This window comes from Ammodytes marinus (genome assembly GCF_949987685.1).
Source record: "Ammodytes marinus genome assembly, chromosome: 16".
NCBI classification, from domain to species: Eukaryota; Metazoa; Chordata; class Actinopteri; order Uranoscopiformes; family Ammodytidae; genus Ammodytes; species Ammodytes marinus.
Window position 1 is genome coordinate 27,214,962 of NC_137220.1, and position 22,037 is coordinate 27,236,998.

At 40.8% G+C, this 22,037-nt stretch overlaps 3 protein-coding genes across 3 annotated transcripts in view; 2 read left to right on the forward strand and 1 right to left on the reverse strand.

Annotated features, from left to right (window-relative positions):
* Positions 1 to 966, forward strand: part of arhgap44a (Rho GTPase activating protein 44a) — a 36,840-nt gene extending 35,874 nt beyond the window's left edge. The window contains exon 22 of the mRNA XM_080044542.1: positions 581 to 966. Within this exon, the coding sequence (XP_079900668.1) occupies positions 581 to 735 (155 nt within the window). The 3' untranslated portion in view covers positions 736 to 966. The remainder of the gene's footprint in view (positions 1 to 580) is intronic.
* A 4,059-nt stretch (positions 967 to 5,025) lies between these two features.
* On the reverse strand, positions 5,026 to 6,276 carry LOC307263332 (RING finger protein 222). Its single transcript, XM_080044465.1, has one exon. The coding sequence runs from the start codon at positions 6,170 to 6,172 to the stop codon at positions 5,543 to 5,545; it is 630 nt and encodes a 209-aa protein (XP_079900591.1). The 5' UTR covers positions 6,173 to 6,276; the 3' UTR covers positions 5,026 to 5,542.
* A 4,008-nt stretch (positions 6,277 to 10,284) lies between these two features.
* ndel1b (nudE neurodevelopment protein 1-like 1b) lies at positions 10,285 to 21,930 on the forward strand. The gene is made up of 9 exons (XM_080043372.1): positions 10,285 to 10,421; positions 13,371 to 13,467; positions 17,227 to 17,380; positions 20,138 to 20,286; positions 20,588 to 20,724; positions 20,829 to 20,999; positions 21,091 to 21,182; positions 21,272 to 21,417; positions 21,567 to 21,930. The coding sequence occupies exons 2-9, from the start codon at positions 13,382 to 13,384 to the stop codon at positions 21,655 to 21,657; spliced, it is 1,026 nt and encodes a 341-aa protein (XP_079899498.1). The 5' UTR covers positions 10,285 to 10,421; positions 13,371 to 13,381; the 3' UTR covers positions 21,658 to 21,930.
* Positions 21,931 to 22,037: the final 107 nt, after the last annotated feature.

A 22,037-nucleotide genomic window follows, 5' to 3' on the forward strand; every position in this document is an offset into this window, starting at 1 on the left:
AGCCATCAGTTCTCTGCTTGGATCTGCTGCTTTCAGTAAATGCAGCAGCACATTAGAATAGCTATATTTAGAGGGGAAAACACTGTATCATTCCCTCATGAGATATCCATTGTTATTTTCAAGCCCACTTGGTGTCTCGTGGCCATTTATTTCCACAGAGTTCCACACACATCTTGTTGCCTCTGTGTTGGGTTATCCGACCCTTGTTGTACACGTGTACAGTAATGTGTCATTGTGCAGTCCTTTTGACCTCGTTTTGACCTGATCTTGACCTATCTTACTAGTCGCCACTAAGTTTTTTCCAGGTGTGACTAGCAAACACTCTGAAAAAAAAACCCTGTGTCGAATGTGAAGCATATGTAATCTACTGAATATTTTAATTTAGGGCAGACATTATAATGGCAGGTACCCAGAGTCCAGGCTCAAAAAGATTAATATTATTTCTGCTCTCTTCCGTTTTTTTACACCTCATTGCCATCTCCATACGCCCTCTTCTCCTCTTCCTCCTCTTGCTCATCGTCACCACGTCCACCATTTCTGCTCATTCACACTCACCTCTCCCACCATGCTCCACCTTTAGATATCTTCAATTATGAAATCCCCTCCATCAATGTCAATCTGGACAGCCTCATCCATGAGTTCAGCGGTGGCCATTGCAGGAGGTCCCGGGCAGTGACAGACTCTCCAGAGAGGGAAGCTGTGCCTGAGGAGGAGCCCCAGAGCACCACTCTATGACCTATCACCCTCTCTAAGGCACCACAGCTTACCAGCACCCCATATGGCTGTACATATACTTTTAACTGTCGCCACCCAAGGCCTGATGCAAACCCAACATTGGCCTCATCAATGCCCACCTGAAACCAGAACGTCCAAACACATCTGCTACAGGCTGCAAAGAAACTGATCCCTTTGCAGTTGCTTCGCTATAGTACAGAAATGTGACTTCAAAAATACAGTACATAAAAAAAGCACCAAAATGCCATAGTGGACGAACAGTTGCCTTTAGGAGGAAAGACTGGAATACTGATGAAGATTACCTTAAAAGTATCTTTTATTTATTTATTTATTCGCTTTGCTTTGTTCATCTTTGTTATTTGATGCAGTGGTCTGTATTTCTGTGAGTTTTTATTTGGTTTTAATTTGTATTTTTTTGCCTTATTAGAACATGCAATCAATATACTGTAGGTTGTGCAAATATATTTTTGGTTAGGGAAACTCAGAGCCTGACATGGTTAGGAGCCAAAGCCCATCCTCAGGGTGAATCAGAGTAAGAGAGCAGTCTGGTTATGTTGCTCACAGGGTATTCAATTCTTTATGCACATTAGGAGAGCATGCTGAGCCCCAGAGACAGGATTGGAGAGCAGGATTAAACACGTGATGCAGTTTATTTCTTATTGTCGCGCACAAGCTTTATTTCTCCCTCTGCTCTATCACCTATCACGACAGTCGTTCTTTATTGGACCTTCCCCTCCATACAGGTAAACTCACTTTAGCTCACTTTATACCAGCACAGTATTAGAAGAATGTTACTCAAAAATGTAATGTTTTGAACATGCATCTCTTATTCAGTTTTGAAGGAAAGCACCCTGACATGTTTGCATGACAAGCCAATATGAACAAACTTGAGATTGGAGTCAAGGGGTCTCAGAATGGCAGTGTTTTGTTTTTGTGTGGGCGTTTCTGTTGTTGTCGTCAGAGAGTAAATTAAGATGACCCGCTGTGTGTTGTTTGGTGTGGTTGGATGATGTTGGATGGATGACTACACTGCCTTTAGGTTCTTATGATTCCCTCCCTTAACCTTGTTTCTAAGTGCTTCAGGTTCGGTGACCTTTGACCCCCATAGTGTAAATACAAAGACTGTACATACGTGTATGTATATAAATCTGAGAGGAAAATTATATGTAAAATGCATATCTTGAATATATATAATAATAATAATATATGTGCTTATATTTATTGTGTCGAAAATATAATAATTAAAGTTTTGATGTTATTTTTGTCCCTGCACAGAATGAAACAGGTTTACTGTAGATTGATTATGTTTCTCTTTAGCACTATAGGTAACAACAATGCTGCTGAAGATGTGCAGAATGTTATTTTTGCGAGAAATCAATTGTGGTCGTTGTAATTCTGTCTCCTGAGCTACAACTTTAAAACATGCGATAGCACTAATGACTTTCACCCCGACGCCCTAACTTTTTTCTTCTTTTTCTTTTAATCTGTTATTTAATAGGTTCCTGTGTAAATAATGTGATTGCTTAGATAACTTGGACCATTTTAATTCATTCATAATGAGGATAAATGTAGTCTTAAGACTATATTGTTGGACCCACTTTAGCTAAGTCAAAAAACAAGTGCTCATTCGGTAAGAAAGGCTAATGCTAAAGTTAAACAAAAAATGTTGTCCTTTGTAGTTATTCTCACCGCAGATGATTAATAAGAGGTATTTCAAATTCATCAGACACACCGATGCTGCAGTGTCACTTTTTTAATTCCATACAAAAATGTCTTTGGACAATAATTTTGTCGACTAAAGTGCAATTACAGTGTTTACTGCTCCACCTCAGTCCAAAAAGTGTTCAAAGTCACCTTCACCCAAACCTACAGAAAGAAAGCCATTCATTTTATTGCCATGCAATTAAGTTTTTTTTTAAAGTTAGTATTATGTGTGAATTTTACTTCTGACAAGGTCAATTCTAGATCTCTCTCCAAAAGTGATCTATGGTACACCTCAGTGTGTGTTCTCAAATGACTACGTTTATGAAGATTCTGGTGATGTTGATATTTATATTGTGGTGATTCTACTGTATGACAACATGACAAGTGCCCTCACACTGGTTGTTATTTTGGAACTATAGGCATAATTAATACTAGAGGTTTCTGTGCTGGATCCATGCATTTATACGAGGAGGCATGGGTATCTCTCACTGAATGTGTCTCAGAACGGCTACCGGATTACATAATGACATATGAGCCTGTATTTGGTTGAAGGCTTATTAGGGCCTGTTGGCATGTATTATTATCAGTACAGGGTAGTATTAATGTAAAGCATCATAACTGGAACCTCAAGCCACCATAAAGCATGCATTCATTTTCATAGGTGTGATTATTATGCTGCTCAAAAGAAAAAACCTAAAAACATCTGTACCTTCCCCGAAAAAAAAATAGTTAGAATTTCCTCACATATCTCATTTCAGTCCGTGAAGTAACTTCACAGCCGTGATCCAGAGCATATTCATAGGAGCCACCTTTCACGCCACTGTTACATAGTTTGATCAACTACTGTAGACCTACGTACATGTCCAAACTCACCTCACCACCGAGTATGTTGGTCTAAAGCAAAGCTCAATTTGTTTACATTTTGTGTGGGGGGATTTTAAATGTGGGGAGGAGGGGTCTGAAAAAGTGTCATGCATGCGCTTAGATAGACTTTTGATAATCCAGGTTTTGTGTCAATCACTGTCTTTTTAGGGATTGTAAGAGGGGTACAATGTGAAGATGGACTCACGAGAATGTGGATTTTAATAAATGGTCCTTTTTTGGGGGAGGGTTTGAGCAATACGGTAGAGGAGTGGATGTTGCCTGTGGATGTACTGCCTCCTTCTGCTTTCACTAGTGTACAAAGGAAACCCTGCCGCTTATCAAGCTCCACCATGCCCACCCCTTCCTCCTCTCTGCTTAGCATATCATGTGGAATACACAGTGTGTACTGTGATGCCTACGTACCTGCAATCCTTATCAGAATGTCAGAAATAAATATATATATATAAAACTCTACATTTTTAATAATCTCAACTGGTTCGTGTGGGTTTTATTGCAGTATTCATTACATTATAATTTTGGATAAAAATATATGTTTGAAAGTCAAACAGTTGATTATTCCTGATGCTAGAACTATAATGTGAAACGTCCCTCTGTCCATACATTTTCACCATTTTAGTGGGTCATGTCCAGTAACTTATTACATTTACTCAAGTTGGTACAATTTTGAGGTATTGAGTATTTATTCTGCTGGTTTATACTGCTACTCCACTATATTGTAGAGGGACATTTCATAATACATTTGACATGTATCTGACAGTTATAGTTACTATTACCTTTTCAGATTAAGAATTGATATTGATATTTAAAAAAATAATAATAATAATGATAATCTTATAAAATACAACATTTTGTTTTTATATGTTTGTGAGTTGTTATAGTTCCACCAAAGAGACATATCCCCTCGTTTATCAGTTTTTAATAATAATTTAAATAACTGTTTCAGGTATATGTTACAGTATAGGACTTTACCTGGAATATTTTTGGAATATTACTGGTTAATTTACTGTTACAGTCAAGTAATGGATGTGAGACTAGGAATAACCTAAAGAAGTCTGATTCATCTAATTAAATTAAACCGTTGTTGTCCCCTCCTAACATTTGAGCCAAGCAGGTATGTCTTAAACAGCAGGAGCCTCTTGGTGTGTGTGTGTGTGCATAACCTGTAGGACTGGCCGAGCAGGATGGCTGAAGGCTTACCGCAGGAGGAGTGTACACGTTTGTCAGGACTGTGGTGATACTGACAAGGCTCATTCGGAAACTATTGTAAAAAAAAATTGGAATCTCCACCCAAGGCAACCAACGCAGGTCTCCGAATGTGGACTCTTAAAGTCAGTGGTAATCTAATCCTACAGTCCAGCAGTGTATCTCCTTACAGCAACTAGCCAGACACAGCTCATCACTACCTGCTGGTTTATCTCCTTCAGACTTCCAGTGGGTGCATCAATTATTTCTAACTCAAGGTGTTAAAGGCGGCTCTGTTTACAATGTATAGGATGTTACTGAGGGTTCTAATAAAACCACTAACTCCCTCTAAGTATCTGCATTGCAAACTTTTTTCCATTCGATCACAATTTGTTCCTTCATTTTAAATCAATTGTGTTGATCTGCAGTTTACAGTTTTTGCCCACAAGTTGCTTGGAAACAGTGTATCGACAACAGGGTAATAGGTAACTTAGGGTTGAAATGTTTTTTATTGCATTCGTTCCTCAAACCTTTTTCTGGTTGTTGAACTTATAATATTAAAGTGCCCACTCCCATTGCATTTACACACCTTTGAATGTGATTTGAAATTGTTTTAAAAATGACTGCATGTGTGCTTATAGAACCGGTCGAACACGTACAAAACTAAATGCTTTGCTGTCAAGACTTTCCTAAACTTTAGCCTAAGACTGTTGCTTGGCAATACACATGAAGGACATGGGCATGCCCATAAACTTCCAGAGCGTTCCTTCATTTTAAATCGGGAAAGGAATGAAAATACCTGATCATGTTGCAAACTATAGAGCACATCTCAATTAATTGACTAAACGTGGGTAGATACATTTGAGTACATTCATTGTTCATTGGAATGCACCAGATTATTCGGATCAATAAACTGCTTCGCACACTTCATTGCATAGATAGATAAACTACTTGATTTCGTGGCTGAGATGATGTTGTCTTGTCACCTCATGATTCTTTATTGGCACTTGATAATCCAGGCATCCATGTCCCTTGGCTATGCCAACAAAATCCATGGTAGAGTTGCAGCCACCAGTGCAAGTAAAGTAAATGCCGACAGCAAAACGATTAGGCATCGTGCGGTTGTGCAAATCCTGCGCCTTCGCCTGCGCTGCGGTTGTTGAACCACAGTCATCACAACGCTGATCGTGTCTTCTTCGGCCATGGGGCGCCCTTCACCACTAATAATAAAGATCTGAGAGGCATTATGGCTGGGGCTGATCAACCTCTGTCGGCGAACTCGTTCAGATATCCACCTAAAGCCTTGAACAACCCAATGGACTTCTAGCGGTAAACTGTCCCTGGACGCGCGCCGTGCGCTCTGGAGCTGTCCAAGCGGCAGAGGGAGAGGTACTTCCAGTGTCTGTCCTTCATCTGGATCCTTGTTCTCCGCGAGGGACACCAGCGTGTCATGTTGTTTCTTGATGAATGTCAGATGTCGGCAAACAGGGCACGCAATAGTGTCTTTGATCTTTCCACCGCAGTTTATGCTGACCAGCGTTTTGACCAGACAGTCGTGGCAGAAGACATGTCCGCAGCTCAGAGTCCGCTCTGTGCCGGATAGATACTCATAGCACACTGGACACTCTCGTGCGTCCTCCTGGCTTTCTTGCTTGTTAAATTCCATGGAAGTAAAAAATAATCACAGTAGCGAGAGGCAAAAAGTAGATTCGCTTTTAAATGTGTCTCCAAGCTGTCTTTCTCTCAGCGCAGAACTTGCCTTTTCCCCTGTGTGTGTTGGCGAGAACTGCGCCTTGTAAAACCGGGCCTGCCACCTGTGACTGCGGTGACTAGACTGACAGGGTCCCCTGGAGGCATGTATGACAGTTCAAGTTGCTAAGCTGGTTCACATTTCATAATGCTTTTTTTTTGCTCACTGACTTTGATGATGACTTTCTTTATGCTAAACTAGCACATCTGTTTTATTTGTGATATGTTTCAAGGTGTTAGTTGAATGTAGTCATGAAAAAGCACAATACATAGTTCTTCACGGAGATTGTTAAAATATGTAGGCCTAGATAAGCTTCGATATTTTTGAGTTTGTTTGAGTGGAACAATTAGATATTATTTTTCTTATAAAGTGTATATTTTAGAAACAAAATAAAATATCATCAAAAACATATAGCCTAGGCTTCCTTTAATTGCAGATTTGAATGTATCACTGTTAAGTCATGGCAGTGACCCATCAGAATGTGTGACCCTATAGGGCGCTGTTCTTTTCATTAACTGATGTCAATAGACTGTAGGCCTATAACAACCCAGTCTCACAGTGAAATGTTTTTTACACTAATGTTTTTTATAATATTTACGTTGGTCCACAGCTCAAAACGTATTAGTTTCACAAAAATAGCCCTGCAATAGTGAGATTATGGGGTTTTGGTTTTCTGATTAAAATGTAAATGATTGCGCAGTGGAAAACGTATTTATTAGCCTACTCATTTCACTGGGTTGGTTATTCACATTTAAACAAAAAAAGACACAATCTTAATTTTCAGTGCCAACTTTGTGAAACTACTACGAGTTGCGCTATGGACCAACGATTTTACATAACCTATATTTCACTATGAGACTGGGTTGATCAATAAGAACAGCGCCCTCTAGGGTCACACATTATGATGGGTCACAACAACCATACCTGTATAGTACTGTATATAACTACTAATATAAATTTCGCTGCAAAACCTGATTGCCTCACTGACTTAGAGCTTAATCAGTCCCTCACAACCGCATCTGAACAACAACTCTGCTATATTTTGTGCATCTCCTGCATGTCACTTTTTTAAACGGTAACTTCTCTTTTTGGAAGAGTAACTACTCTTTTTTGGAAGAGTAGCTACTCTTTTTTGTGTACCTTATTGTAAAGTGTTACCATGTTTTGTAGTCTGCAGTGCCACCAACTGCACCAAGTAGGCTATAGGCCTATTCACTTCCTGATTACAACATTATTTCAAACATCCTTAGTGTGGAATGCAGATCAGTTCCTATTCAAATAGGACTAGGACTATATGTTTTACTCAAGCAGAGTTGTTCTTAATATTTTAAAATGTTTACAATTAGGTGCAATCCAACAACAACAAAATCTCTTAATTCTGCTCAACTGAATCCCATCTGATGTCATTAATATGCTGACTTTATTTATTTATCTTCTTTTTTAAACAATGAATCCATTTTTAGTCTCACAGATGCTGACTATTGTCAAGTTTCTCCAAATTAAAATATCAAGACGTTTGCTAAACCTCAACAAAAAAGGGGGTTGTCAAATGTTTCCTCGGTGTTTAATTTTAATATCAAATTGAGTAGGTCTACATTGACAACTATACAATTAATTATTGAATTTTGGACAATGCTCTTCTGTGAGTCATATTTATTCGATAGTGGCAATAGCTTAAATTCTAGTATGTTACTCGGTTTGATCAGTGTATTTAATTGTATTGATTATACATAGGTAGGCTAGATATGGTCGGATTCCAATAACATTACAATATATAAATAATAGCCTAATAGTAGGCCTAGGCCTAGTAGGCTATAGCCTAATTAAGCTGTTAGACAACAACAACAAAATAGAACACTTGATTTATCAATGGCAAAATGTAGGCTACAGGAAACATTGGTCACAAACAGATAGGCCTACACCAGTGGTTCTCAACCGGTGGGGCGCGCCCCCCCGGGGGGGCGCGGACACTCTACCGGGGGGGGGGGGGGGGGGCGCGAGGGGGATGGAAAAAAAAATTGAAATAAAAATCTATTTTTTTTTTTTGTAATTTCAATTTTTTTCCTGATATGTAGCCTAGTTCAGAGATGATATTATTTTTTTTCTTTCTTAACTTTTTTTGATAGGTAGTTGCCAAGTTCATCACACAAACACTCCAATCCAATCCAATTTTCAAGTACTGAATTAATGGTAGGACTGTGGCCACTAGAACTGGTCTCTGGTCAGCAAAGGTCTTGAAAACAGCATAAGTGTGCTTGTGACATGCGTGCCACCCATGCATGTGTATGGGCACGTGTCCCAGCAGATTTTTGAAATCTGAATAAAAAAATTTAAGTTTGTAGTTAGCAAGTGTAACATGTTCTTAGGGCAGAATTTCATAAATAAAGGTTTATTTTTTTAGCAAGAAATTTGGTCAAAAGCTAGTGGTCATCCGTCCCTCTGTCCAGTTGTTAGGCATCTGGCTGCTAGCAAGTTATGTTGTCTTGCTAATTTTACTATTCATCTGAACTGAAATAAATACTGACTTTTTCCTTTATTATCTTCGCCAGAATGCACAAGAATGCTTAGATTACATGTTAAAAACACAAAAAAATCTTCTGGGGGGGATGCCCCCAGACCCCCCTTCAGGGGTTTAGTTTTCTGACAAACATTACAATGGATACTAACATGATTTGGGCATTTGGGATTATAAATCATCTTTGAATTGGTTGTACAGCATATCACATGCTATTCATTCAGGGGTGCGATGGTCACCCCACTCTAGCTCTGTGGCCCACCTTGGCCACCCCCAGTCAAAATTTCCTGGAATCGCCACTGAGACACACACAACTCCGCGTTCAGGCTGCACAGCACATTAATCGCAGGTAGCATTTTGAGCTAAATCTGGCCACTTCCCAAATCCAAGACTCAATAGTTGAAACATTCTCTGAACTGGGTTGTCAGACAGCAGTGTTTCCCATTGATCATAGACTTTGTTTTGTGAAGCTTTTTCATAACAGCTATACCTATTGTAGAATTTATTCTGTGTATGTTCTATTTAGGCTACTATTTTCTTCTCTTCTAAGGAGATTTAAAAAAAAAAAAAAAACATTTCCTCAGTGTCTCATTGATACAATCTCATAATTAGCTTTTAAAGTGCACCAGAATTTAACGTTAAAATATAAGAAATTTCCGGACCCCAACCCTAAACCCAATGTTCAACTCAAAGGTGCGCCACTGGCCTAGCCCTTGTGATAATAACAATAATAGATTATCTATCTATCTATCTATCTATCTATCTATCTATCTATCTATCTATCTATCTATCTATCTATCTATCTATCTATCTATCTATCTATCTATCTATCTATCTATCTATCTATCTATCTATCTATCTATCTATCTATCTATCTATCTATCTATCTATCTATCTATAAATCTATCTATCTATCTATCTATCTATCTATCTATCTATCTATCTATCTATCTATCTATCTATCTATCTATCTATCTATCTATCTATCTATCTATCTATCTATCTATCTATCTATCTATCTATCTATTTATCTATCTATCTATCTATCTATCTATCTATCTATCTGTGTAGGGTGGTGTGTGTGTGTGTGTGTGTGTGTGTGGGGGGGGGGGGGGGGGTTGTCAGGGTCGGTGGGGGGGCCCAACTGCAATGACCCAGCTTTGGGGGGGCCCAGCTTGCAGAAGGTTGAGAACCCCTGGCCTACACAAAGCAAAAGGTAACCTAATCTAATTAGGCCTATATAGACAAATCCTAACCCTTAACATTGGGCCTATCACCATCTAGTCAGGAACGTTATGGTATTTTGTCTGCATGTTTCTTGTCCATGTATTTTATTCTCTGGCAATCGTATGCCACTCTGTGGTCACTGGAAGAAAGAAAAAAGAGACGCAAATGATTCTAGGACAGATACAGACCTGCCCAGTTCTGGCGTCGACGTGAATTACGTCAGTGCGTACGTCCATGTCAGGATTTACGTCGGTTCCGGGAGTCGCGTTGGCAATTTCCTAAACACAGCTCAGTCACTTCAGTATCATCCGAGGCCGGGTCAGGGGGAAAGCTTTATGTGTGTCGTGTTTGTTGGATGTAACAGCGTCTGAGAGACGACCTCCCGAAATATAGGATATCTGGACACCGTTTTGACATGAGCAGGTACCGAATTAATTCTGAAAAATATTAATTTATGACGTGTTTAACGTTTGACCTGTTTGGGTCTCGCGCTGTCGTGTTCAGCCGCGGCTTCGGGATGACAGCTCGAGCTCGGTTTTAAACGTCGACAGGTTATCGCTTTAATGTTCACTTCTAACGCCATTCACTTATTTATTCACTTTCAAGTAGGCCTGTTCTGTTCTCTTTTAAAACCATGAAGTGTGTTGTTTGGCATTAAGCTAAGCGTCTGTACTGTTTGTTAAACCACGCAGTATCAGATATAGCCTACACATTGACAGCAGCGGTTATAAGCTAAGCTATTTAAATAACCTGATCGCATAAATGTCATTATTTTCATTGTAAGGACCGCTTCAGATTATGATTAATAGGCCTACACACATGTTGGCTGTACATGACAGTTATGATGATGCAAACCAGTTGTCATGTAGCCTTAGTAGAGCCACTTGTTGTTGGTTGTTCATGATCCCTTCGACAAACATTGCGATTATTTTGAACCTATACATTGTGTATACTCATGCCTTTAATTCGTATAGGCTACACAAGGGTCCATGCAATGGGCACAGGTTAGGGGGAACACCACCACCACACCTTGTAAAGCTGTAGCTCCGATCATTTTCCACAATAGATCTAATCAACAAGACCTACAGAAAGCTATTTGAAAAAAGCATTTGTGTGATCCGTCTCACCCCTCTTTCAGGCCCCCCATATAGGCTACTAAATGTGACTACCTCATTGTCAGCACTCAAACTCTTAGTAAGCACTGAGTCATCCGCAACAGGAGAGGATGAAGAGACAAAAATGTGGAAGAGGAAACTTCCTTTCACTACCTCCCCCTTGTATGTAATTTCCAGATGGCTCTACAATAAGTGGAGTGTCCCCGTCGCCACCTTTCCTGGCCATTTTACCATGCCTGTCTACTGTATGGTATTGTTGCAACAGACAAATAGGATCCAGGGGTCAAGCTGACACTGCTCCCAAAGAAGGCTGACATGAGAGATAACAGCTCTGGTAGAATGGCCTGTTACGTGACATGGGTGACTTACATTTGTTTAAGGTAAAATAACCTCAAAATAGCCATTGTTTTTTTCAGGGGGTGAGGATTATACTGATCATGCTGCTTTGATCGGAATTACCATGGAAACAGTTTTACTGTGGCTTATGCTCTCGGTGACCCGTAGGGATCAACAGAACTCACTGGAATCCCATTAAGGCCCATTCAGCAGCATCATAACAAATGGAGATAACTGCTGTGTTTGTATATTTCTGTATATCGTCAGAGGAAAAAAAAAATTGGGATACGATTTGAAGGCTCTCATTGGTCATATGATGTAAGAGTGCTACGTCAGTCACTAGCAGCTTTGGCAACATTTTCCTCTCTCCACCCTTGCAGTGTTTTGCTCTTCAGTTTCCTTGGTTATTTCCAAAGTAGTGTGCTGACACGAGAGGGGCCGTCTGCTGCTGCGAGTACATTTTTGATGACGCCATCTCGAAAGAATGTTTAAAAGGGGGAAATCGGTCGGTATACGGCCTCGGAGTCTAGACCATTGTCTTCTTGGCAAGGACAATAACACATCCTGCTACAGTCTATGATCCTGCTCCTTGCCTAAGCCTGGCTAGTCTAGTCATAGTATGATGATAATAATATTTATAATGGCTACAGTAAGCGACAATAAATAACTGCTTAACACTATTGATCGTATAATGCTTGACCTTAAGTCCAGCCGAGTGCTTTTCTGTGCTACATGCACTGGTCGTCTGACCTATCTGCATGAAATCCTTATTATCTCATATTCGCACGCACTCTCACACACACACACACACACACACACACACACACACACACACAACAGTACTCCAGATGTGTTTAATCACTTCCTGAAACCTGCCTTGTTGGTCCTCATAGATCACAATAGTTGATTTGCTCCAGCTATCCAGAAAAGAGGAACAACCCTCTAGTACAAAGTCATTTCCGCAGCCAGGACGGAAGAGGAAACCCTTTAAGACTTGGCCAAAACTTCAGCACTAGCTGCAACAGACAGTGTTGAAATGTGTGGCATTATACACACTTAATTAACAGGGATTGTGGTTAATGAATTAGTAATGTTGACATCGTATGTCAGTGGAGCTGTAAGGTTAGAAAACTTACGCGAGACATTGCAGGCAAAAACAGCCTTTTTCAAGCACTGGTCCGTTTTGAGATTTCTAAATATTTTTCTTTCATAATGTATTTAATCATTGTAGTATAAATAAAAGGTCTGAACAAAAAAATCATTAAAAAAATGCAGAAAGTGCATTTTAAAGACCTCTACATAGTATTTCTTTATTTATGAATTGAGAAACCCAAATCTGTTCTGTTGTATTATTTAATGTTGTGTCTATGTTATCTGTGTATGTAAAGTGTCCTTGGGTGACTTGAAAAGGTGCTTACAAAATAAATGCATTATTAGACATACATTATCTTCCAGGCTCATAGAAAGGCTTTGCCACGTCGACCACTAAGTCATTTTGTCAAACTTTTTCAATATTTTGAGTCCCCCCCCCTCGCCCCCATAGATTCATTGGTTATTAATGAGTAGTTGACATGAACTCAGAATGGCAGGATGACACAGCCAGGCTGCTCCGGCCTTGTTTGAGTAAAGAGATATCTCTTCTCTTCTTTGCCCGCCAGGAATGAGCGGACATTTTTTTAAAGTCTTGATTTGGTTGTTCAGTTTGAAGATAAGAAGGGAATGCTCTGTGCCTGACTCTACATGCCCATGCAAATAGTTTGTTCAAAGTCACATGTTTGTTGCTATCTTTCTATTTTACTATTTAACTTCTTATCCTTATTTTGACCTCACGATCACTATGTCTCGCATCACTTTCATATGTACTGTAAGATAATGGAAACAGCTATGAGACATATACATATCATCTATCTTAAATCTACAGGTTGCCCTGACATGGAAACAGAGATGATTCCCAAATTTTCGTCAAAGGATGAGGAAGTTGATTACTGGAAGTCCCTAGCCCTGAAATATAAGAAAAGGTAGGCTGTGTGTGTGTGTGTGTGTGTGTGTGTGTGTGTGTGTGTGTGTGTGTGTGTGTGTGTGTGTGTGTGTGTGTGTGTGTGTGTGTGTGTGTGTGTGTGTGTGTGTGTGTGTGTGTGTGTGTGTGTGTGTGTGTGTGTGTGTGTGTGTGTGTGTGTGTGTGTGTGTGTGTGTGTGTGTGTGTGTGTGTGTGTGTGTGTGTGTGTGTGTGTGTGTGTGTGTGTGTGTGTGTGTGTTAGGGCTGCACAATATATCGAATTTTCATCGCGATGACGATATTGGCTTCCCACGATGACGTGTACATGAATGTGCGATATTTTAAATGTGTGCTCAGCTGCGAAGCAAATCAATCCCTCCCCAAACCACTCGCTGATCATGTGCCTGTTCATGCTCCAACCTGGCAACCCCAGGTTCCCCGAGAGCTGTCAATCAAAGTCCAGTGGCTCCGCCCCCAAAGTGTGAACAATTTTCTGCCCGCATAGACAGAAAGCACTCCAAGAGCCGCGCGAAGAAGCAAGCTGCTGCTGCTTATCGCGCGAGCGAGAGCAGACATCTGCGCTTGTGAAATCACATACATCCCCTTGTTAGTCTCTTTTTTTGTGTGGGACCGGATTTATAACCCATTATTACATGACACTTTGCCAGGTCTGTTATCCAGCCAGACAGACCGCTGTCAAGAGTATAATGTATAGCGAACGGGTCACCTAAGGACCTACGTCATAGTTTTGATGGATAGACGTCCACAAACAGGGCTACTCGTTCAGAAAACAATGGAATACTTTTTCAACACGTCTTTGCATGTATCAGGAGAGCAGGGAACACAGGAGTCATGGTTAATGTCCGACAGGAATCCAGCAAGACGACGTGAGTACGTTTTGCTTCAGGCTGCAGCCCGCCATGTAAATGTTCGGCAGTCATTTTCTCCGTGAATTGTTATAGATTTTGGGGAATAATGCTTTGTTAGCTAGATGGAGCTCTGGTTAAGCATGTTGGCTAACAGCTGAGCCGGAGCCTTCAGTCAGCTGAAGCAGTCTAGCTGGGCGAGTAGACTATTCCACCGTTGCTAGTTCGTATCCTTGGTCGTTCCTATTTGCTGGCGTATTGAACTACGTTTTCATTACATAAGAACCTAGTGGGTTTGCAATGACTATTCCAGTTATTAGACAAGCTCCCAGGGTTGCTAATAACTCCATACAGTCAGTGCCTCAGCGTACACACGACCTGAAGCGAAGATGAAACCTCGCGTTGGGAGTAAAGGCATGAGAGGCAGCAACATTTAACTAACGTGTTGCTGAGTGTTACCTGCCACTTCCCGTCTCCGTCCTTTCAAATTAAATTCCGACATAGTAGAGCCATATAGGTTGTGATTTATTTTGACAGGGCGCAGCTCATAATATACTTATTTTAGTTATACATTGTGGGCACAATTTTATTTAGTTCAAAATCAAGTTTTATACACATCCATCATGCAGGTACAATGAATGGAGTAAAATATTTTATATTTTTGCTTTTAGGAGATGCAATGAGGTCAGGTGAGGAAACAAAGATGTGTTATTCAACAGAAATGTAGCACAAGGAAAAGTTAAAGCAGTGCTCTGTTGATTTGATTTTGAGTAAAGTTTTGGTGCAATATTTTGATTTATATTTTCTTTGTGGAAATGCATTGACTTCAGGTAAATATTTATTATATTTATGCAAATATATGTACATTATCAGTAATATTGCATAGCCGATCACATGGATATGAAAGCGCTGTTATGTTTACGTGACAATCCAATACAAATATTTTACTCACTACAATTACTGAATAATCGTGGTAAAATATCGTGATATCAATATTGACCAAAATAATCGTGATAATCATTTTGGGCAATATCGTGCAGCCCTAGTGTGTGTGTGTGTGTGTGTGTGTGTGTGTGTTTTTAAAGACTGAATTTGTTTGCTGTGTGTGCACTGACCTGTGAATAAAATCTGTATCCATCATTTTGTTATCACATAATGTATGACTATAGTAGGAGACATGCTCTGGTGTGGTCCCAGCTTTTTGGAGAGTATTACTGTTTGCCTACTAAGATCATTCTTGGAAACTGGGTTATGTGACAATGTCTCATATTTTATTTAATGGTCTGCCCTGTAAATATGCCAAATATCAGATGGCAGCGTTTCACCAAATCAAATTAAATTAAATAATTACCCGGAGGAAAAACTCTAACGCATCAAAAAGCAGTAAGTAGACTGTCTGAGAAGTTGGAGTTTATTCTTTATTGGGATCCCCATTAGCTTCCATAAAGTGGTTGCTAGTCTTCCTGGGGTCCACACAGAAAGCCACAATTAAAACAAATAATAATACAATGTCACACACACTATATCAGCAAAACAAGAAAAAACTCTCAAGAGTTGCAGACAGATGCTAATTTGCTGAATGTGTGGTTGTGTCTGTATTCATGAAAGATCCTCATTACCTTCTTAGAACTATCTAAGGAAAAATGACCAGACAAGCTTTTTTTCTTTTAGAAATCTGTGCCCACGAACAGCTGTGGCTCGCTAAGGAGGAAATGACTCTGTCTTAATGATGTTGGTGAAGGCAGTGGGGGTGGCGAGTTGGGGCCCATCATGCTTTCAGAGGAAGTGTAGAACGCAGCACAGAGAGGGTTAAAGTTCCGGGTGGTTTTCTAAGAAATCCCTGCTGTGGGTACACGGGGAGGAAGAAATAACACCAAGTATATTGTGGATGTGGATGAATGTTTTTGTGCTTACGTTCTTTCATGGAGGACTTTTAAAGTGGCAGCATTGAATGTTTGTTATTAACCTATTGAACAGTTCATTCCATGAAGTGATATTTTTAAACTTTGACTGGCTACTTGGACGTCACAGTTTATCAATATCACTACGTGATTTAAAATGTGAAATGCACCTTTACCTCCTGCATCCACACATTGTGTGTTATTCATTACCGTTCTACATCAGCCATACACCGTTGGTCCTTTTAAACCATGGAGAGCGTGACCAGTCTGTCAGTTAAACAGGGAGGTTACAGGGCCTAGCTTGCTGATGAAGCAGCCACTGTGGCGTTGGTATGTGTGGATCAACCCCAGCACAAAAACAGTGTTAACTATGGTGTTGTCATGTGTATGCACACTCTCAACAAATGACAAAAACAACAACACATGTTGTATTTTTCTTTCCTGTTCCATGTTGAAATGCTTACTAGTACAAACTACATAATGAGTTATTGTGTGTGTTTGTAGATTCTCTACATGGGGTCATCTCTGACCAGTACACACACATCCTATCTCCGTGCCCTCTCGTTTGCTCTTCACCTCTGACTTCTTAACCTTCCTCACAGCTGAGGATGGAGGAAAGCAGGCCTGTTGTTTCCTGAGCTATTCTCAACCACCTACTGTCACAGTTCAACTGTCTCTCTAGACCTGTATATTTAGAGTGCTTAACTTGCCAGTGTTTTTTCCTGTTTGGCAGAGGGAGGACTGAAGGTTAAAAAAAATGTACAAATGTCTGACTTGCTTTTCATGCAGGTTTATTTCTGACCATTGGTGATAAAGCTTCTAGAACGTGCCTGTAGCCTGGCCCATCTTACAGGACAATAGGCCAGTCAGTGTTTTCTAGAGCTCAGGCCTGCTGTCATTCAGCCAGTCAGCTGGATAGAATTGAATGGTGGACGGTGAACAGTGCGTAGCTGGTATTTGATTGTTTCTGTATTTCTGTCTCTCACTGTCTGTGTCCCCGTGTGTACCATCCAGTTGCTTTGAGGCCCAGGATGAGCTGCAGGAGTTCCAGGAAGGGAGCCGCGAGCTGGAGGCAGAGCTGGAGGCGCAGCTGGGCCAGGCCGAGCACCGCCTTCGAGACCTCCAGACAGAAAACCAGAGGTTAAAGAACGATGGAGACAACCTCAAGGTAACTGGGGCCTGCTTATTTGAGATGCTTTTGTCTCCCTGGATTAAACCCAGATCCACAAAATCCTTCCAACTATGTTATTTGGGGAGATAGTTGCATGAATGAATGAATACTTTATTTATAAGACAACACAAATACATGACAACACAAATTAAAATACATACAAGCATCGATTCCAATGTTTCCACAACCCATAGGAGAACCTTGTATCACTCTGTTTAGTGTCAGTGAGTGCAATTATTAGTTTGTTTTTTGACTCTAGAAGTCGACACATACATTTGTACATTAAATTCCTCAAAACAGCATGAACGGTTTGGGTAAAGCATCTGAAAAGAGTTTGTCACATTCATCGAGGCGGGTTAGTATGGTTCTTATGGTTCAGTATTTTCAACCAGTCACGGCAGTTCTCTGCCAGAGCTTTCTAAAACAACATTGACTGTTGCCATGGAGGCTGTTTGATACGGCCACGCCCTCTCAGTCCTGTCATAGACTCTAGACCAGGGGTGGGCAATTAATTTCCCCAAAGGGCCACATGCCACATCAGAATCAGGGACTGTTGTGGAGGGCCGGACCAAAAGGCTCAACTCAATTCTGGTCAATATTAGTTGTATCTTTTTATAAAAAGAAGTAAAGTATATGGTTTTGATAAGCTGCAGTAAATGTTATGGCAAAGACAAAGCCATGAAAAGCCATGAAAATGCCAACATTATACCACTTCAACATTCAATCAACATTTACCATAGCAATTGTGAACAAAACGTGCAAGAAGCAGGGGAACCTTGGCCATACTTCCCAACATAGAGATGACAGAGACCTGTTATTCCAAAACCAAAGTGAGGGGTTTGGGGGTTCACCCCCAGGAAATTTGAGCTTCAAAGCCATTGTTTCCTGCATCATAGTGACTTTAAAATAAACTTTGAAAATAATAATTAAATAAAAATAAGTATCCTACACTGCAACACAATTTTTGTTCATTATTATCTATTACTTGTAGATCCTCTGTACAGGATAAAACTATCCACCGAGCAGATCCTACCCCACACCCCCCCATTAAATTTTGATTATTATTATTATTATTATTATTATTATTATTATTATTGGGCTATTATTTACATTTTAAGGTTAAATGTCTTAATCTGGTAAACTATGAGAGAAAGTTTAAATCTGATTATTTTTGTGCTCTGTAAAGAACTGTCTCCTGTGTGTGCTGCATGTCTTGTAGTCTATAATTTGGAGATAATGGCTGACATCATTTAGCCTTCTGGGAGCTGGATTTTCTACAGAAATATGAATATAGATAAATTAGGCACTAAAATATAAAATATAAAGGGGTGTGTCCTGCGTGACCTGTTTGTTCGCTCGTTACAATCGCGCACCCCTCTCGTAGCCTACATCCACACCTCCACACACACGTAGGCGAGGGGAGAGACACACACACAGCCTACCTCCACACTCGTTGGGAATCGGCGCTCGGGGAGTGGGAAGGGGGGGGGGGTGATAATATCAGACAAGTGAACGTACAAGCAGGTTGTCTGTCTGATATTATCGCCCCCCCCTTCACCGAGTGCGGAGGTTGACTGTGTAGCTTGCTCTGAGTCACTTTGTTTCAGCGCGCAGCTCACGGCAGCGCACTTAAACCGCGCACATACAAGGTTCTTCTCCTGTTTTTGAATTGCGACATACAACCAGTGAAGAGTAAGCTGCATACGCTCGCGCAAAATATAAACTCGCCTTCAAAATAAAAGCAATGCCGTTGTATTCCATGCATGATTTAAACTTATTTACGTTTGATTCTTAATTTTCCATTGACCTCACGCGGGCCAGTCAAAGACCCGGGCCGGATGTGGCCCGCTGGCCACACAACGCCCAGGTCTGCTCTAGACAGTATATCTATGAACATTTATTTTCAATCAGATTTTTCCGTAAAAGATTATTAAGATCCCCAACGTTGATATCATATATGGATGTTATACTATTCTTAGACCAGGTGTCCAGAAGCTTTAAGACACCAATACATTAACTTGTGGTTACTTAAAAGGTTATCTGAGTTCTCTTGATTCCAGAGGCCAAGGTCCAATGTCTTAATTGTATGTTAGGTCTTGATAAAGCACCCTTAGGTAATCTGGCAATCCTTAATTGGATGACGGGATAAGGAGGCAGTATAAAACTGCAAGGAGAAACCTGCTTCCTAAACACAGCATGAGTGGTAGTTAGATGGTCATGTCTTGTCTATAGGTGAACAAATGACTGTGTATACTGTGAATACTATGTATTCAGGATAATTACCGTAACCTCTTAGAAAAGTTTTGTGATTTTCAAATGGTCTTAACATGTGAACATGCTTTGCTTGCTGTAGCGAAGGCTAAAGACTTACCATGTTAATGAACCATAGATATCTGTGTGCCCTGGTGCCACAGTACAGACCTGCTGCCCTTCCACTAACTGTATTGTGAAGACCACAGGGGGCCTCCCAGTACATAAAGAGGCTGTTTGAAAGTGAAATGACGTGGGAGTCGTTACTAACCGTCTTATGATTCAGCTGGTTGTGTAAAACAACAATAGAGGTTATGTTGTTAAAGACATACAGTAGTAGAGTTTATAAACATGGTACCTTCACACTGCACACCTCAGCAAAAGGAAATGAAAGTGGATTTTTCTCTGGAACGATAGGACTGTTTGATGTCTTTGTTTCCATACACACACACTCACTCCTAAGCTCTTTTCTGGTCTTCACTCTCTACTCACGTGTCTTAACAGGAGAAGCTGGAGCAGCAGTATTCTCAGAGTTATAAAGAGATTTCTATGCTGGAGGATGACCTGGGCCAGACACGCAGCATCAAGGAGCAGCTCAACAAATATGTCCGAGAGCTCGAGCAGGCTAATGATGACCTGGAGAGAGCCAAAAGGTTGGTCTGACACTGCTTATTTAGGGCGATAGCATTATTATAAAACACTTTAGAACAACAGTAAAGGTAGTATGCTTAGATTGGTTTGTAACACAGCCGAGGGATGTTGTGGCAGCTCCCCCTTTTTTTTTACAACGTTGATTTTGAAAGAATAACTAAACAAGATGCCACAGTAAGACTACATTTTTTGTAAAGCTTGATGGGCATGTGCCTAGTTCAATTATTTTGTGGTGAAGAGATGCTGAATATATTTAGATTTTCTGGTCATTTAACAGCTGTGCTTCACAACATCTATGTGCAGGGCAACCATAGTGTCTCTTGAGGACTTTGAGGGCCGTTTAAACCAGGCCATTGAGAGAAACGCTTTCCTGGAAAGTGAACTGGACGAGAAAGAGTCTCTCCTGGTGTCTGTGCAGCGGCTGAAAGATGAGGCGCGAGGTAAAAGCACAGCACAATAAGTTCTGCCCTTTTTTGCACAGTAAGTCATGTGTGAAAGGCTTAATGCAGGGAGTAATTCATTGGTTTGATTTTATCTTCTGCAGACCTGAGGCAGGAGCTAGCAGTACGGGAGCGCACTACAGACAGGATGTCAGCACCCAGCTCACCCACCTTAGACATGGACAAGATGGATTCCGCAGTGCAGGCCTCTTTATCCCTCCCAGCCACGCCGGTGGGAAAAAACATGGAGCACCCATTTAATATCAGCCCAAAAGGTCAGGTTTAATTCATATTCTTCTTTACTGCACATCTGAAATAGGAAATGCACTGTTATGTAATCTATTATTGGCTTCTCTTCTTGTGCAGCATTGACCAATGGCTGTGGCAGCTCGTCCCTCACTCCGTCTGCTAGAATCTCGGCCCTTAATATTGTTGGTGACCTCTTGAGGAAAGTCGGGGTAGGTGTTATTCCCGTTTTCAACACATTAAGTAAGTGTATGAAGTGTTTGTTCTGTGTCCTCTAAACACTTGTTGTTTCTATAACCAGGCGTTGGAGTCCAAACTGGCCGCCTGTAGGAACTTAGCCAAAGACCAGGCAGCAAGAAAAAACTATTCCAAAGACAACGGCACGCTCATCAACAGCAACGCCTCCAAGTTCTCTCATTCTCTACACACAACTTACTTTGAAAAAACGTGAGTCTTTAAACAAGTGGCTTTGTTTCTTCCCAGAGTGTGCAGAGAATACTCTGTGTATTATATCTGGTTTTAAGTATGTTTGTTTTTGCCCTTTACTTGTGTCCGTGCTTGTTTTTTATCGTACATGTCCATGTCTGCAACTGCAGGACCGTTAATGGATTGGACCCCAGCTCCTTGACCTCCATGGCAACATCCAGAGGTGTGTCTCCACCAGGCATGCTGCCTGTGAGTGTGTGAGGCGTGCCCCCACACACCCCACTTTAACCTCTGCTGAAGCTTCAGTCCACCTCATGTGATGTGGGAACACAGAGGACACTTGAAAAGACCATTACATTGTGTGTATGTGTGTGAGAAAGAGAACAGTTTGAAAAGAAGCGTGATATGTGTGTGTGTGTGTGTGTGTGTGTGTGTGTGTGTGTGTGTGTGTGTGTGTGTGTGTGTGTGTGTGTGTTTGCCTATGTGGGATTGCGCTTTTTTTTGAACGTGTGGAAGCGAGGCTGGACTATACAATGAACTTGTCTCCAGTTTGGAGCTCTCAATGCGTCTGTGAGTAGGCGCACCGTGGTGTGTGCATTAGTTCCTACCACATAGTTGCATGTGCCTACAGCCGTACTGTA